Genomic DNA, 14,463 nt, shown 5'->3' with positions numbered 1-14,463 from the left:
TCTTTATAATCTCCTGAGTTGAAATCATGGTGCCAAAATAAAGGGTACAAAATATCAGGTTTAGTCCAAACCCTTTTTAAAAAAAGCATAAACAGTATGAAATCATGAATATGTCAAGAAGAACCTGAAGGCTGGTTATGAATAAATAAATGCATGAGTGAAAAGACGCAGCATATTATCCGGTAGAGACCAAACACTAATCATGAGCTGCACTCAATTGAAAAGGAGAGAAATCTGCCTTAAAAAAATAACAATTAACAAAATAAAGTTTCTAGTTAGTATAAATAAGTAATGATTCTGCTTATTTCCTCACCTGATCGTGCCCCTTCTTTTTCTTCTTCTTCTTTCCCCAACACCCAGAACTCTCTGCGTCCTTGCCACCGGTGTCGCACAACAAGCCATCCAGCTCCTCAGAGCCACCCTGCTGGTTGTGCGACGTCTCTGCAGCCAGACGGTACGACAAGTTCCTCAGGATGCACACGCAGTTCTCCACAGTCTGAAGGAGAAAAGGTTAGACGGGGAAAGTAAGGACGAGACAGAGATTTAAATAAAAGGCACTGAAAAACAGTGTGAGCCCTGCAGCAGAGACACTGTGTGCAGTGTGGCCTATGGGCATAATGTATGCAGACACCTAAACTAATCCTATTGTTGAGAGAGGATAAACAGTCAACAGTCACTGACTTTGATGTTTAGAGGATAAAAAAAATGATTTCCTTCAAAGAATCTTTTGCTCTCCAGAGAAAAGCATCCCCTCAGAATCCAAACAATAATTCAAAAATAACAGTGACTCATCAAACACACGGAGACAAAATTACTTTCATAAAAATGCTCTACATAGATGCAGAACTGATGACATTTCCGTGGCACCAACAATTTACATCTTTAAAGCAGATATGTCAAAGTCATGTAATTTATCAGGCTCTCAAGAGCCCAAACAAAAAACAACATATCAGGTCATAAACTAGAGGAAAATGCTGTTTTAAAGTGGACCAATCAGCTAAAACTGCAAAATAAATGAGAATAAAGTTATAACATTAGCACAGCGTGTTTGTTGTAAATGATATAGTTGAATTTAAAGTTTCATGTTTTATAGAGCTGCTTTTGACCTAAACATCTAATAATGCTGAAATGGCCTGATTTATATTCGAATTACATTTGCATTTATATTCAAAACATATGTAACCAATTTAGTCATGTAAACAGACTGAAATTAAACTAAATACATTCTAATTTGGTTCAATTTTGTTCATCATGACAATTGGATTCAAGCTAATTTTGCACAGTTTCTGTCTTAGTTAAATAACACGTTGCTGTCATTTTGCACATCTCTGATGTTGTTGTTATTTTAAAAAAATCCAGCAAATCCAGAAAATTGCACTGTGACTGACTTTGCAGAAATCCGTTATACTGTGCAGGCACAGTGGAAGGAAAACACTCTTACTTAAATAAAGAAATATCAAACAGAACTAAATTCAGTTAAGAGGCCATCTGCTGTAGTTCGAGGGCGTTAAGGGGGGGATTGTCTCCTGTAATACCTGAAACCTGTCTATGAATTGAGAGAATTAAGAAAGCTTCCTGGAGAGGTGGCGAAATGTCTTCAAATCTTGGAAACCAAGTCCAGTGGACATTTTTTGAACTTTTACGGAATGACTATGAGCTGGATGACAGAATCTTCATCAGCATACTGCATACACAGCATTTTGCACATAGTCTAAAAAAACAAGATTTTTTTCTTGCTCATCTTCTATAAGGGACATTTTTGTGAAGAAAACTTTTGCAAAGTGCTGTTTCTCGCTCATATTTATGAATGTATTATATCACTGCATGAGAGTGATGCACACAATGCTGATGCACAAGCACATAGTACCCTACTGATGCAGTATTTAATTAGGTTATTAGTAGCATTTATAGTGTAGTGTGTTATATGTGTTATTTTTTTTTTTACCTTGCTGTCTATCTCACTGCTCCCCAGAGCGGTCTGGATGACGTAAAGCAGAGCATCGGTGAGGCCCTCACACTCCCTCATCCTCCTCCGAGCTTCCTCCCCAGCAGAACTCACATTCCTGTTTCACACAGATACCAACACATAACTTCACACACAAGTTCAGTTTTTCTTCTCATGACATTTTACAAACAAGAAGGAAAAGCTCTAAGTAAAAAAAAAAACTTAATTTTCAGATGTTCCGTGGGTGAAGACAACCCCTAGAGAAATCTTAGTTTTTCCATTTAATAGGTTCTGCAAGTTGAACTCGGTGGAATCAGGGATACAGCTGTCAACTTCCTACATAATTTGCTTCAAAGTAGAATCGGCAGTTTGTTTGTATCCATAGAGTTGATGGGTAAATGAATACAAAAAGCTGTCAAGCTTGGATGATGAGCACAGCAAACAGGTCGGAAAACATTAGACCTACCTGCTGTTCAGCAGGAAGCAGGATAATTAGCCTTATAGGGATTAAATCGAACCCCCTGATAAGGATATGGAGCAGGATAACTAATGAAATATTTGAATTTAAAACACACAAAGTCAAAGTTTCTACATGTTTTTAATATAAAATGAGCAACTTTTTTAAAATAATATATTAAGACCATGGATCAATGAATGGGTAGATGGATGATATCCATCAATAATCACAGATGTATGAGGAATCTGAAAGGTTTGACATGAAACCTAGTACGAAGCATAAAAGTGTTGTATTATTCTGTTCAGGTATGGAAGCATCTTTTCATTCTGACAGCCTCAGTTATTTTCCACAGTCAAATAACTTCCTCAAAAATGGAGGTTGTGGTAAATTGTTCCGTTCTGAGTCTGCATCCCCTCTGGCTGTTTTTTGCTTCAAATTGTGATGCAAGTTCACTGGATAACAAACACACACACACACACACTTTGCAGGACACTGATAGAAAGCTGTAAACCTCTGTTCAGTGAACAGCATGACAAAACCAGAATAAACAGGGACTTTAATAACCAAATCATAACAAACAGAATCTACCTTTAACTGGCATTGAGTAAATTAGTTCTCTACTTTCTCTCCTATCTATTAATAGGCTGAATTTAATTACCCCCAGTCGGTTAGAGGTAATGAATTCCAATGGAGAGATTCCTTTCCAAAGCAGCCAAGCTGCAGATAATCTCTCATTATTTGATCTTCAGGCATAAAGGATCGAAATAACAAGGCGTATAAGAAATTACACTGTACAGATAATACTGTTGCTAAAAGTGAGGGTTTTTTTTCACAGCAGTTCTGATTTAACTCCTAATGTACGGCTGCAAAAGCAAAGAAAACACAAAAGAAGTATGTCTGAGTGACTAATCTACAGTGCCTTACAAAATGGATTCTTAACAAGGTTAGATTTGAGTAAAATAGTTTTTTACAATTGGCAGTGCTGCGTTGTCCTTTTGGTAAATGGTTGTACAGACTTAAAAAAGAATGCATGTAGTACTTTCTGGGGTCTGTTTGCCCTCTTATTCCATAAAAATTAAAGTTCCTCTTGGCAGTGTTCTGAAAAAAAAAATGCTGCCATATTTTGATTTCAGGGTTGAAAAGTGTGAATATAATGGTGAGTACCACTGATGATTCAGAGCTGCCATGGCTAGCCTTTGTAATGGTAGATTTCTCATTGTAATGCCAGAAAAGGACCTCTTACTTACCTAAATCAACATGTGTGTAATTTAAGATTTTCTTTGAAAGCTCTAAATAATATATAAGCAACAATAATACACATTTTAGGTATATTCTTACTAAAAATTTTAGGAGGGATGAAAAAATTATGAATATTTTCATCAGTATCCATGGAGAATATGAATATTTTAAAAGCAATATGTTGACTATTTGTGCTACATTTTCATTGTTCATTTTAATTGGAAATGTTTTTTATACTCCAGTAAGATTCAAGAGTCTCGTCTTCTATTATAATGTATATGGAGGCTGAAACATTTGAAAGATACCGGTCTCATGCAGTGATTCCTAACCTTTTACAGAAGCCACCTTTCTGACACCAATTACGATCCTCCACTCTCTCAATACCCCCCTCCTTTATCATAATTAATTCCAGTTACTCTTCTGTGTATGCACACACATGCAATCTCACACCCACCATAATTATTGATGCATTCATGATAGTGGACATGTATATGCAGACATCAGCAGAAAAGCTTCTTTTATTTGCCATTTCTTTCTTCTTAATATGACTATATTCATCAAAAACAAACAGTGTGTTTGTTTGCTGCAACTTCTGCACAGGGATCAGACATCTGGACCTGAAATCTTACACAGACCTGCTCTTACTGTCACAACAGATTGAAATCTGCTGTAATCCTGTTATTGTTGCCTCTTCTGAAAATCATATTAGTGAATTAGTTGGTCAAATTTGCCCTGAATTTCTTTCAAATCTTGTCACAAACGTACCTTTTCCTATCTCAGTACTTCAGTTTGTCCCCATATTAATACAGGTTGTGTTTGACGCTAAGGCATTAAATACTTAGGCCAGACCCTGAGATTACAAGCCCACCTATAAGGGAACCCTGACCTCCACCATGCTGGGTATCACTGCTCTAATCATTCGTTTGGGACAGTAGGTAAGGAAGATCACTATATTACAATGTATAAAGGATCAGATCCTGTTCTCTAGTTGTCCTGGGAAAAAGCCTGCCTGACACATGAACATGAAAGACTGCTGTCTCGCCCACCCATATGCCTGATGGCTTTAAAACTTGCATCAAACTTAAAAAAAACAAACAAACGCTATTGTAGCACAAAGAATCCAAATAACAAATGATATAATTATTTAAATTGTGCATTTTTAATTGCAGTGTTGTGTCCTGAAGGGTGACTAAATAAAATGTATTATTATTATTATTATTACTATAAATCTTCAGCCTCTGCTGCACTAGAGTTTAATTATTACGAGAAATTTAATTTTTTTCATTATACAGTATAAACCTATTAGAAACATCATAAATGAGGCTAAAAAAATGCAGCTGAGGTAAACTAAGTCATAAACTACCTAAACAAAGTTAACGGTTTTAGTTAAGACATACTTTGGGGTTTGGCCTTTCAGTCCACTTTGGCACATTTTGGAACCGTCTAAAAATAGGTAAATTTCTTGTACTTTTATTTTTTTTTTGCAAAACTTAATAAAACGTATCTAAAATATCTTGCTTTTGAATATTATGTTCCAGGGCCCCACATCGATTTTTTTACACCATTTTAAAAAAACAGAAAATGTTTCACTACAAATGAAGCACTTTTACGGAACATCAAGTGCAAGAAAACTTTAGGAACACACACATTTAAATGATTAAAAACTACCAAAATATATTCAATATTTTCATGGCACTGAGCTGTGCTCATCATGACACAGCTCAAACCCATTAAATTAGGTTTTTACCTTCAGGAAGCCAGCCTCCTCGCACTACCTGTAACACCTACTGACAGTAAACACCTACTACACCTGTTGGTGTAGATGTGGGTGTTGCCATATGTTAATATGACTATTAGCTTCACTCTAGTTTGGACAACTTTCACTTTGTAATCATAAGCGCACGTAGGACCAAATTATATAAACATATACATATCATATGTATGTAAGTCCTGCTATGTACCAACTGGAAAGAGATGAAGGGCTTTCATGCAAACTGTGGGAATTTTACCTTTGTTCATCAACTATGTGTTAGTGATTCAGAGAGAAAAAATTATGGAAGACAGCTTGTAAGGGGCACTGGGGGACAAAGGTTTTCAACAAATATGGCTGTATTGTGGTGGATTTAGAATTTGGACAAAACACAATCAAGATCGAGAAGTTTTTAATTTATACTTCAAATGTGAGTGACCTAGGCTATGTTCACACCGCAGCCTGAAGTGACCCAAATCCAATTTTTTTCCCCACATGCGACCTGTATCTGATCTTTTCATGGCAGTCTAAACAACACAGATCCGATTTTTTTCCAATGCGACCCAGGCCACTTGGCTATGTGGTCCTGAATCCGATACGAATCTGATCTTTTCAAATGTGACCTGTGTGTGAACGGCCAGGCCGCATTCATCCGATCTGAACTCCATTAGTAACCGACAAAGGTCACTATTCTGCTTCTTGCTATACAGAAGCGGTAAGAAAAACAAACACCATGGTGGACGATGATGCAGAAAGCATTATTTTTTTTAACCATCTTGAAAAGATTGTGTTTTTAAGGTTTGAAAAGATCGCTAGATGCGCTCCAGCACAACATCCATGTTTATCTTCGTAAACACGAAGCGCGCCGGCTTGTGACGCCATTGCGTCCTCTACTGCGCATGCGGGACACTTAAGCTGTATGAATGCAGTTTACACAGCAGATCACATACAAGTCGCAAACATTTGGAAATGTGAACGAAAGGAAAAAAAAATCAGATTTCACAAAAAAACGGAGTTGAGCATCAAGGCCTGCAGTGTCAACGTAGCCTAATCTGGTCTTCTTCTCATGCATGTTGAGTGAATCCAGGGTAGATTGAAAAGCCGTAGAATCTCTGCTTTTAGCAGAAAGTTTTTTTGTTTGTCAAAAACACCTTCTGAAGAGCCAAGGACATATGACAGTATTTTTATTTGCTTCAGATTCAACTATCATAGAAATGGTTTATATTAGCTTTTAGCCAAGATCCTGACATGTCTGTGGAGATCAAATATGTCTGTGTTAAATCAAGGACACTCAGAGTGATGAGCCTGGAAAAGAAAAAAGTAAAACTTCTTCCACAGTACCGGAGTTTTGGGCTTAAGAAGTTATCAGGTCCTTTTCTTACTTATTTGTTTAATTGCCATCAGTTACGTTTCTGCAAACTGAAATAATGCATTATTTGGCTTTGAGCACGGGATAAAAATAATAACTGCTTAACAGATTTTAGTACCAGTGAATAAAAGGAGATAAAAACAAATACTCAATTATTTTTAAGTGCATTTTATAATCATGCAACATTTTGTTTAATTAATTTTTTTAAATGTTTTGTTAGGTCTAGCTCCAAAGTCAGTTTAACCCCTTGACACCTATTGTAGCAAATATGCAACAAACCATTTGTGTTACCCAAATAATGAGGATAGGATATGCATTCCCCCATTGATAGCAATTACAATCTCAGGACCTGAACGTTTTTCATTACTTCATTGCAAGCAATAAAAAACAAAAGTGTAAAACTGAGGCAGAGAGGAACGGCCAAGCAAGGCAGAAGGGATAACGGATAAAAGAAGTCATGATATGATTGAAAATGAAGTATTGGGATAATGTGACGAGTTGGGGATGAAAAATGGATGGAGAGAGAGACTAAAAGGAAAAACAGAGAGAGAGAAAATGAGAAATTGTGGATGATAATAGGAGATGGAAAAAAGAGAGCAGGTGGCCGGCGATATACCAAACCCGCCATGAAATATTCAATCTTTAATCAGACTCCCAGCATTCCCTAACGAGGCGTGAGAAGGATGAATTAGGCCTTTGCGTTTAGGGGCTGAGCCACTCAAAGTTATCTAACACTTACACGCTCACCAAAAGACTCAGTATTACACACACCACTGTACCAGATGTGTGTTTTTTCACAAGTGTACAGTGTAAGAAGCCCCTAACGCTGGAGCTGAGATTAATGACCCACACGTGGTTTGACAGAGAGACAAACGGGTAGCCTGTATACAAACACACACACAACTATATATTTACTCACCACACTCACACTGACTGTGTGTATGTGGGTAGAATATTTTAGGAATCCTGCTTAATTTTTATATATAATAAAAAAAAACATGCAGGAAGACTGTTCTTTTTGGTTTGTGCTCATTTACCCATTTCTTTCCAGAGTCAAAGAGCAAAGGAGAAATTAAGCAGTCAAAAGATTAGATAAATGTTACTTTAAACACACTTTGAGATTTAGGTTAAAATTCTAAAATACATTTAAAAAACTAGAAACTTGTTAAAACACTATTTCAATTACAACCAGGTTGTTGAATATTTTACATGATGTCATTTTTGAATCTGCAAAGCACATGACTCTTCCTTTTTGCAAACATGATGGTTTTGGTTTTGTTTAAATTTTCTTTCTGAGTTTTCATTGGTTTTGTTTCTATTTTGTGTCATTCTAGTTATTTTCAGGTTGTATTTGAGTTCTTATGTGTTTCCTGTTTACCCTCTGTCGCCCCCTTGCGTCAGTCTCCTTCCCCTAGCTCCCTTCTAGATTCTTCTGTCCACAGCTGCTCCCAATCAGTTAATTACTCCAGTCTTTGTTCTGTTTGGCATATATTCTCTTCCTTTTCAGTTACTGTTTGCTGGTTTCTTTTCTTTGCCCCTCATTTGTTTTCCCTGACATCTCCTGGTTCTTAGTTTTTGGACTTTGCTTCAGTTGCCACCATTTGGATTATTAAATCTGAAAGAAACCACCTCAGCTTCCTTTTCTGCATTTGGGTCCTCTAAAAAGATGCACACAACTTGACAATGATAAAGTGTTTGGTGGATGGGAATGAAAAACACATCTGGAAACACCTGAAACACAGCTGACATGACTTCTAAAATTTATATCAAAGATATGAATAGTTCATAGCTTAGAATAAAAAAGAAGAAAAAAAATCCCCTTTTGGGCCTGAAAACACTCCGAGTTACAAATCTAACACATAACCAAAAAATGAAGGGTTGGAAGGATTTAGCTTTGCTGGGTTTTTATATATTATGGTTTATTAATATTTTAAGTTTACACAGCCTAAACTCATTTACGCATTTTTAATTAAGGATCTAATCCATTTCTCCTCTTGGATTTAGCCAACTATAATAGTAATAAAATAAATAACAGTGACTTTATCAAACCAGTAAAGTTATTTGATCAATTAAAATTTTGTTTTTTTTCACACATATTTATATCGCACTGTAGTGTGACTTCTAATGTTAAGATTTTTTAGTTAGAAAGGTTACTTTCACACCAGCTTTAAGTCAATTGGGACTAAACGCCGCAGTGTTTAACCAATTGAAAGCCGTAAGCTGTCACTAAAAAAACTAACAGCGATAAATGAATCAAAGTTTCATGATGACGTTTGAGGTATTAGCCTTTTTTTCTGTAAGGTTTGCATGTACAACTAATAGAAAACGATAGTGTTTGAAAATGAAGCCGGGCTACAGCTTGAGAATAATGTGCTGATGCACCGGAGATGATTCAGATTAATGCGGCTCAACATTCACTGAGAGATCCTCATCTAGTGCAGATACAGACAACCATAGAGGTTATTTTATGCCCGTAATATATCAGAGTATGGTTCTTTTTAGACATCAACTAGTGGAGCCAAACTGCAGCAACTTCTTCAGGCCACTCTAGTTTGTTGCGCATTAGAGTCCAATTTTCATGCTTACCCTGAGGGGATGAAAATTACAGAATATCGATCGAAATTTAGATCGCCTTAAAGCTTCAGGTGTGAAAACACTCTAATTGTTGTCTCTGTTTAGATAAAAGGCGATGAAAAATTGATTGAATAAAAAAACAATCCTGTAATGATGTATTTACAGGCAGCTCGGTTGCCTTATGTCTCCATCCAGGGATTAACTAACCTAGGTGTGGCAGTGCAGTGTTTCATAATCTAAATCAATAAGTATGATTGAGAACATCTTCACAGATATCTAAAAAGATATGCAGAATTTAATCCTCATGGTTGATCTATGTGAAAACAAACCATCAACCCATGAAAAATAAGCTTATCTCACATTTTTTCCTAAATTTTCTTCAGTATCTGTGAAATTGTTGCTGTTGTACTATAAGAGCAATTTTTATGGTCCTGTAAGTCTCAGTAAGAAGGCAGCTTTAATTTTATGTGACAACAAATAAAAAAAAGAAATAAGAAACAATCTCAACCTGCAGGTAAATTCCCAATCTTAGCCTACCAATAATTTTTATTTCCATTCAGAGGATGATGCATCAACACACCAAGCAGGAGAGTCTGTTGCAGCCTTACTTCCTCCAGAGTGTTTTCCACACCTAACGTCATGTCTCAAGTGAGAAACCGATCAGCTTCACTGGTGAGTCATCATAAATGTAGCTACCTCTTTTAGCTGTGAAGAGTGTTGAGTCGTAAAAATAGACCCAAATTTCTTCTAAAAATATGTGACTGTGTTAAACTCAGAGGGACTTCTCTTATGGTTGGGTGCTGACTAAGAACTGATAACAGCAAAACAGCTTTGGCAAGTGACAGTTGTAAATCTGCGGACAGAAAGAACTGACCGGAGGCAGCCGGTGGCGTTACGGAGGACCTGGGAGGAGTGCAGGTGAAGCTTGCGGTCCTCCTGGGTGTGGGGAGATGTGTCCCAGCCTGAGTGTGGGATGATCACAGCGTTAGTCAGCACCGCCAGGGCATCCTGGATGATGGGCATCTTCAAGGCATCGCAGGACGACAGGTTCCACAAAACACCTAGGGATAAAAACAGAGCAGGCACATGTTGGAGCTGGGAAAGTAGTAAACATGGGCGAGGTGAGGGTATAAAGAGGTGGCAGAAACATATAATAGTAGCAAAAGAAGATATTTAGATCGGCATAATAGTCATATAAGAAACAATACATGTATTGATACAACATTTCAACGTTAATAGTCACCAATAATGAATCATATAGGACAAGACATTTTTTTTGCTGTTGAAGTTAAATCATAAAAAGGAAATAGAAAAAGCAGATGTTCCCAAAAACTTAAAAATAATCCACTGGACTTTATTTTCCATGTTTGAAGACGTTTCGCCTCCCATCCAGGAAGCTTTTTCAATTCAAAATGTATGAATTAGCATTGAGTTGCAAGCTTTAAACAGTAGCCCAACAAAGCTTACTTTGGCTTAGAAAACATGCAAATTAAACCAGATGAATTTGCATGATTTCCTGTTGGAAAATGTGATTTCATGTTTGTTTTTTTGGAATGACTATTACCTGTTTGTTTGTTTTTTTGAAATGACTATTACCTGGATGACTGAGAATTTTCAACACCAAATAAGCTGATGATCTCAATATAACACAGCAGTTCAGCGATGTTTAATTAAAATACTTGAGGTTCGATGATATACAAATTGTTATGATTAGGGCTAAGGCTCGATCAATCATTAATTGTAGTATAGAGACTGTAAAACATGCCTTTAGCTGACAGAGAAACCCACTTAGAGCAGCAATTCCATCAAAATTGTAAAAAAAAAACATATATAAACATTTTGCATTTAAGATTAATAAACATTTTTGTCTCTCCATATGGTCTATCCAGAACCGCTCAAATTTTAAAGTTTCAGTTTCGCCTGGTTTAATGACCTTTAGGGAACCTTTGGCTATCCAATTAATTGATTAATCGAAAAAAAAATTATGAATAGATTAATCAATCAATTTTCAAAATAATTGCTAGTTCCAACCCTAATTACAGTGTAATTAAAACAGACCATGGGTCCACTACATCAAACACAAGTAAAAGTTTCAGGCAAACAATTCCTGAGGCTTAAAATCTTCTAAATATAATAAAGATAGAGCTAAAATAAGTAGGGTCCCCTGTTCTGTACGGAACAGACAAGCTGAGACTGCTGTCCGGTTGACTGAAAGCGGATCATCATTCATCATTGCAGTGTATATTATATATTTATATATATATAAAAAAATTGACCACTGTTAATCTAATAAACAAATTACTTCAACACCGCTCCTCATCTCCTTTTTCAATTCTCTCCTGAATTCAGCATGCTGTGAGCATCCAACCAAGAAAGTAGAGTTTTTCCTCTTGCCTACCAATTACTGTCCACCCTTTCTGCCACCCGCAACACACCAAAAATCACTTTCACAAAATAGACAAAAGCTCTCCTTCTCTGGAGAATGCCTCACTTTCTGCTCAATAGAGGCAACAACACATATGTTAAAAAAAAACAACGGGAGCAGGAGGTAAATCATCATATTTTGTCGCAAAACACTTTTTTTTCTTGAGTGCCATAAATGCACTCTTATACACACAGTGTTGTAATGCTCATGTGCAATGGAGAACATCATCATTCTTGTTGACCTTTATCTTACAAAGTGTGTGTGCCCTAATCTGTGTATGGATGTAATTATATGTTTTTCCTTTGAGTGTCAGCCCCTAGTCATATCCGTACATATCAACCCTCTTTCTTTATGGCAGTAATTATAGCTGTGGTACATACATCCTTTTTGAGGACCTTTGTCTGTGTGCATTAGTGTCTGGAGTAAGGCATCCACTCTTCAAGGCTCTGCTGTTCATCCTCAGGTCAACAGTGTCTGTGTAATTACAGCTCTTGTTATCTGTACGTATAAATTGGTTCCTGTGTGTACATGTTTTTGAAGTGTGTTTTACATCTAAGCCTATTGACAAATTGAAGCTGACCTCATCAGCACTAGAGGCTTTTCTTTTTTAGGGCGGACAGCTTCTGTTTTAGGGGTCAAAATCATCTGTAAAAGGACTTTTTGCTTAATTCAAATTACTTTTGGCTTCATTATTGATCAGGGTCCAGTTGCTCATGCTAATGGGGAGAAAATGGGCGAAGCTGCTTGTGTTCTGTTAGAATTTCAGCTGGACTTTATATCCCAGGTTCGGAAAATTTTCTTAAGGACATTTAATAGCCACTTTCCTGAGGAACTGAGACATCAACCAGCATTTGTCTTTTTAAAGGAACATTTTTGTTGGCTGCATAAAAGTTAAGGCAAATATCTTGGTATCATATCTGCTGATTTAAATTATAAACTAAAACTTTTTTTTTTTTAATCAAAAAGTAGTTTCGGCTTTTCCTCAAAAAAGAAAAGTCAAAATGCCTCTAAATAGAGCACAGTTGGAAAGGACTAGCAAAAAAGACAGAATACATAAACAGATTCTTAACTATATTTTACTGTTTAATTTTTAAACCTTAGTGGACACCTTCAATTTCAGATGGAAGACAGAACTGCAATCATAATGGGTTTATGACTGTGTTATTGCTCTGCAACAGATGATTGTTTCAGTTTAGGATTTATAAAGGAAACTTGTGATTGTATCTATTGTTTGACAGTTGATCATCTTTGACGAAACAACTCACCAGAATATAGGGGTTGGATCCCCTTTTGCCTTCAGAACTGCCTTCATTCTTTGTAGCATAGATTCAATAACGTATTGGAAACACTGGGTACATCGAACTCATTGTCATGTTCACAAAACCAGTCTGAGAGCAATGAGAGGATAGATATACTGTGATCAAAAATGGATGTATATGATCAGCAGCAATATTCAGGTAAGCTGTTGCATTGGCAAGATGCTCAGATGGTACTAATGAGCCCAGAGTTTGCCAAGAACTTACTATCTGAAGGTTGCAGCAGAGATCATGACTCATCAGACCAGGCAACATTTTTCCACTTTTTCACTGTCCAACATTGGTGAGCCTGTGTGAATTGTAGCCTTAATTTTCCTTTTCTTTGCTTACAGGAGTGGCACCTGGCATAGTCCGCTGCTGCTGTAGCCCATCTGCCTCAAGTTTCGACACACTGTGCATTCAGAGATGCTCTTCTTCATATTTTGGTTGTAACGAGGGGTTATATGAGTTACTTTTGTCTGTCTACCAGCGCAAACCAGTCTGCCCATTCTCTGGCCGACCTCTACACCAACAAGGCATTTGCTCCCACGAAACTGTGTTTGTGTGGGCGCAAACTCTGCCACCTTTAAAGTCATTTAAACCTTTCTTCCCCATTCTGATGCTCAGTTGGAACTGCAGCAGATTGAAAGGCATTTAGTAATGCTGTGTGAGTGGCTGATTAGAAATTTCCATTAATGAACAATTTGAAAGATGTTCCTAATAAAGTGGCCAGTGAGTGTATATTGGGGAACTATATGAAGATGTCACACAGATGTCACCTTTCATTTATGTTATTTGTGACAAAGATTATAATCTCAATGACCTCTATATTGATTTATATTGGCATAACTCTCCTTGGCTGAGTCAGAACGTCTGCCCTAACCCCATAATCACTATACAGTATAGAGTGGGCATTATATAGTGTACTTCAGTTCACTCAGTCAACTGACCGTTCGGACAGATGATCACTACTTTTCGCTCACCATTACTCACGGGATTCCGGCAAGGTGTCATCTTTGTTCCTTCGTCCCCAAAACAAATCCCAAAATGTTTTTCCTAGGAGAGCTTATGCAAAGCATTCTGGGATATATCTGCTTATCTGGTGAACATTGATGGACACAGCTTTTCAAGGTGAATTGCGAGAAATTTTGACTCCACAAAGTTTTCACCTACTAGACATTCAGACACTCCTATAAAATGGCATACTTTAACCCTTATCTAGTTTGGATGCAGCCGTAATCCTGAACTGCATTTGCTTGAACTATTTTTACAGTAGATCTATTTCTGGAGCGGCAGTATTTAAAAAAATGACATGAACAATCTTGACTAATACCTTTATTTATATCAAACTCATTTGGTAATAAACTAAATGTTTATTTTCGATACAGATGCATCAGTTTAGTAAGAAA

General features: G+C 36.9%; 1 protein-coding gene across 15 annotated transcripts in view; it reads right to left on the bottom strand.

The window, feature by feature from the left end:
- The window catches only part of ctnnd2b (catenin (cadherin-associated protein), delta 2b), a 209,394-nt gene that overhangs the window by 22,434 nt on the left and 172,497 nt on the right, over window positions 1–14,463 (bottom strand). For all 15 annotated transcript variants that reach the window (XM_038300408.1, XM_038300411.1, XM_038300407.1 and 12 more), the window contains 3 exons: window positions 10,209–10,395; window positions 1,946–2,063; window positions 314–496 (listed from right to left, as the gene is read on the bottom strand). In XM_038300408.1, the coding sequence (XP_038156336.1) occupies window positions 314–496; window positions 1,946–2,063; window positions 10,209–10,395 (488 nt within the window). The remainder of the gene's footprint in view (window positions 1–313; window positions 497–1,945; window positions 2,064–10,208; window positions 10,396–14,463) is intronic.

Source organism: Cyprinodon tularosa, unplaced genomic scaffold (assembly GCF_016077235.1).
Source record: "Cyprinodon tularosa strain WSP-4 unplaced genomic scaffold, ASM1607723v1 ctg45, whole genome shotgun sequence".
Lineage (NCBI taxonomy): Eukaryota > Metazoa > Chordata > Actinopteri > Cyprinodontiformes > Cyprinodontidae > Cyprinodon > Cyprinodon tularosa.
The sequence above is the reverse complement of the archived record's forward strand: the minus strand, read 5'-3'. Positions and strand labels throughout refer to the sequence as shown.